General features: G+C 38.4%; 1 protein-coding gene across 1 annotated transcript in view; it reads right to left on the bottom strand.

Annotated features, from left to right (window-relative positions):
* Positions 1–384: 384 nt before the first annotated feature.
* The window catches only part of TEOVI_000227200 (Trypanosomal VSG domain containing protein, putative), a gene marked incomplete at both ends in the record, with an annotated part of 1,410 nt that continues 1,317 nt past the window's right edge, over positions 385–477 (bottom strand). The window contains one exon of the mRNA XM_067225366.1: positions 385–475. Within this exon, the coding sequence (XP_067081467.1) occupies positions 385–475 (91 nt within the window). The remainder of the gene's footprint in view (positions 476–477) is intronic.

Genomic DNA, 477 nt, shown 5'->3' with positions numbered 1-477 from the left:
TCCACTACCCCCCACACCTGCACAAAATTTAAAAAAATTCAACGGGAAAGGGGAAAAAAATTAGTTGTCAGAAACACAAAAAAAGTTTTTACAGAATCAGAATTTTTTACGACCAACAAACAAAAACAGCTCAATTTTTGGGTAACTTGCGTGTTAAAATATATCAGAAATTTTCAAGTAGCAAGAATTTTTTAGCAAGGGAAAAATTGAGGGGAAAAATTCTTTTAGAAAAGCAAAACTGCAAATGCAGCAGCCATTAGGGCAAATTGTTTGTTTTCTAGAATAGAGGAATCTTTGCAAGTTCCTTCAATCCATCCGCAAACTTTTGCTTTGCCTGTTGGAGGAGTGCCTGTTACTGCTTCGCATGCCTCCTTTGTTGTATGGCTAGAGCAATTTACTCCTGTTTTTGCTGCCCCTGCAGTTCCTTCTCCTGCTGTTCCTGATTGTGTTGCATGCTGCTCTACTTTTACAGGGTCT

This window comes from Trypanosoma equiperdum (genome assembly GCF_001457755.1).
Source record: "Trypanosoma equiperdum strain OVI genome assembly, contig: ctg_538, whole genome shotgun sequence".
NCBI lineage: Eukaryota > Euglenozoa > Kinetoplastea > Trypanosomatida > Trypanosomatidae > Trypanosoma > Trypanosoma equiperdum.
The sequence above is the reverse complement of the archived record's forward strand: the minus strand, read 5'-3'. Positions and strand labels throughout refer to the sequence as shown.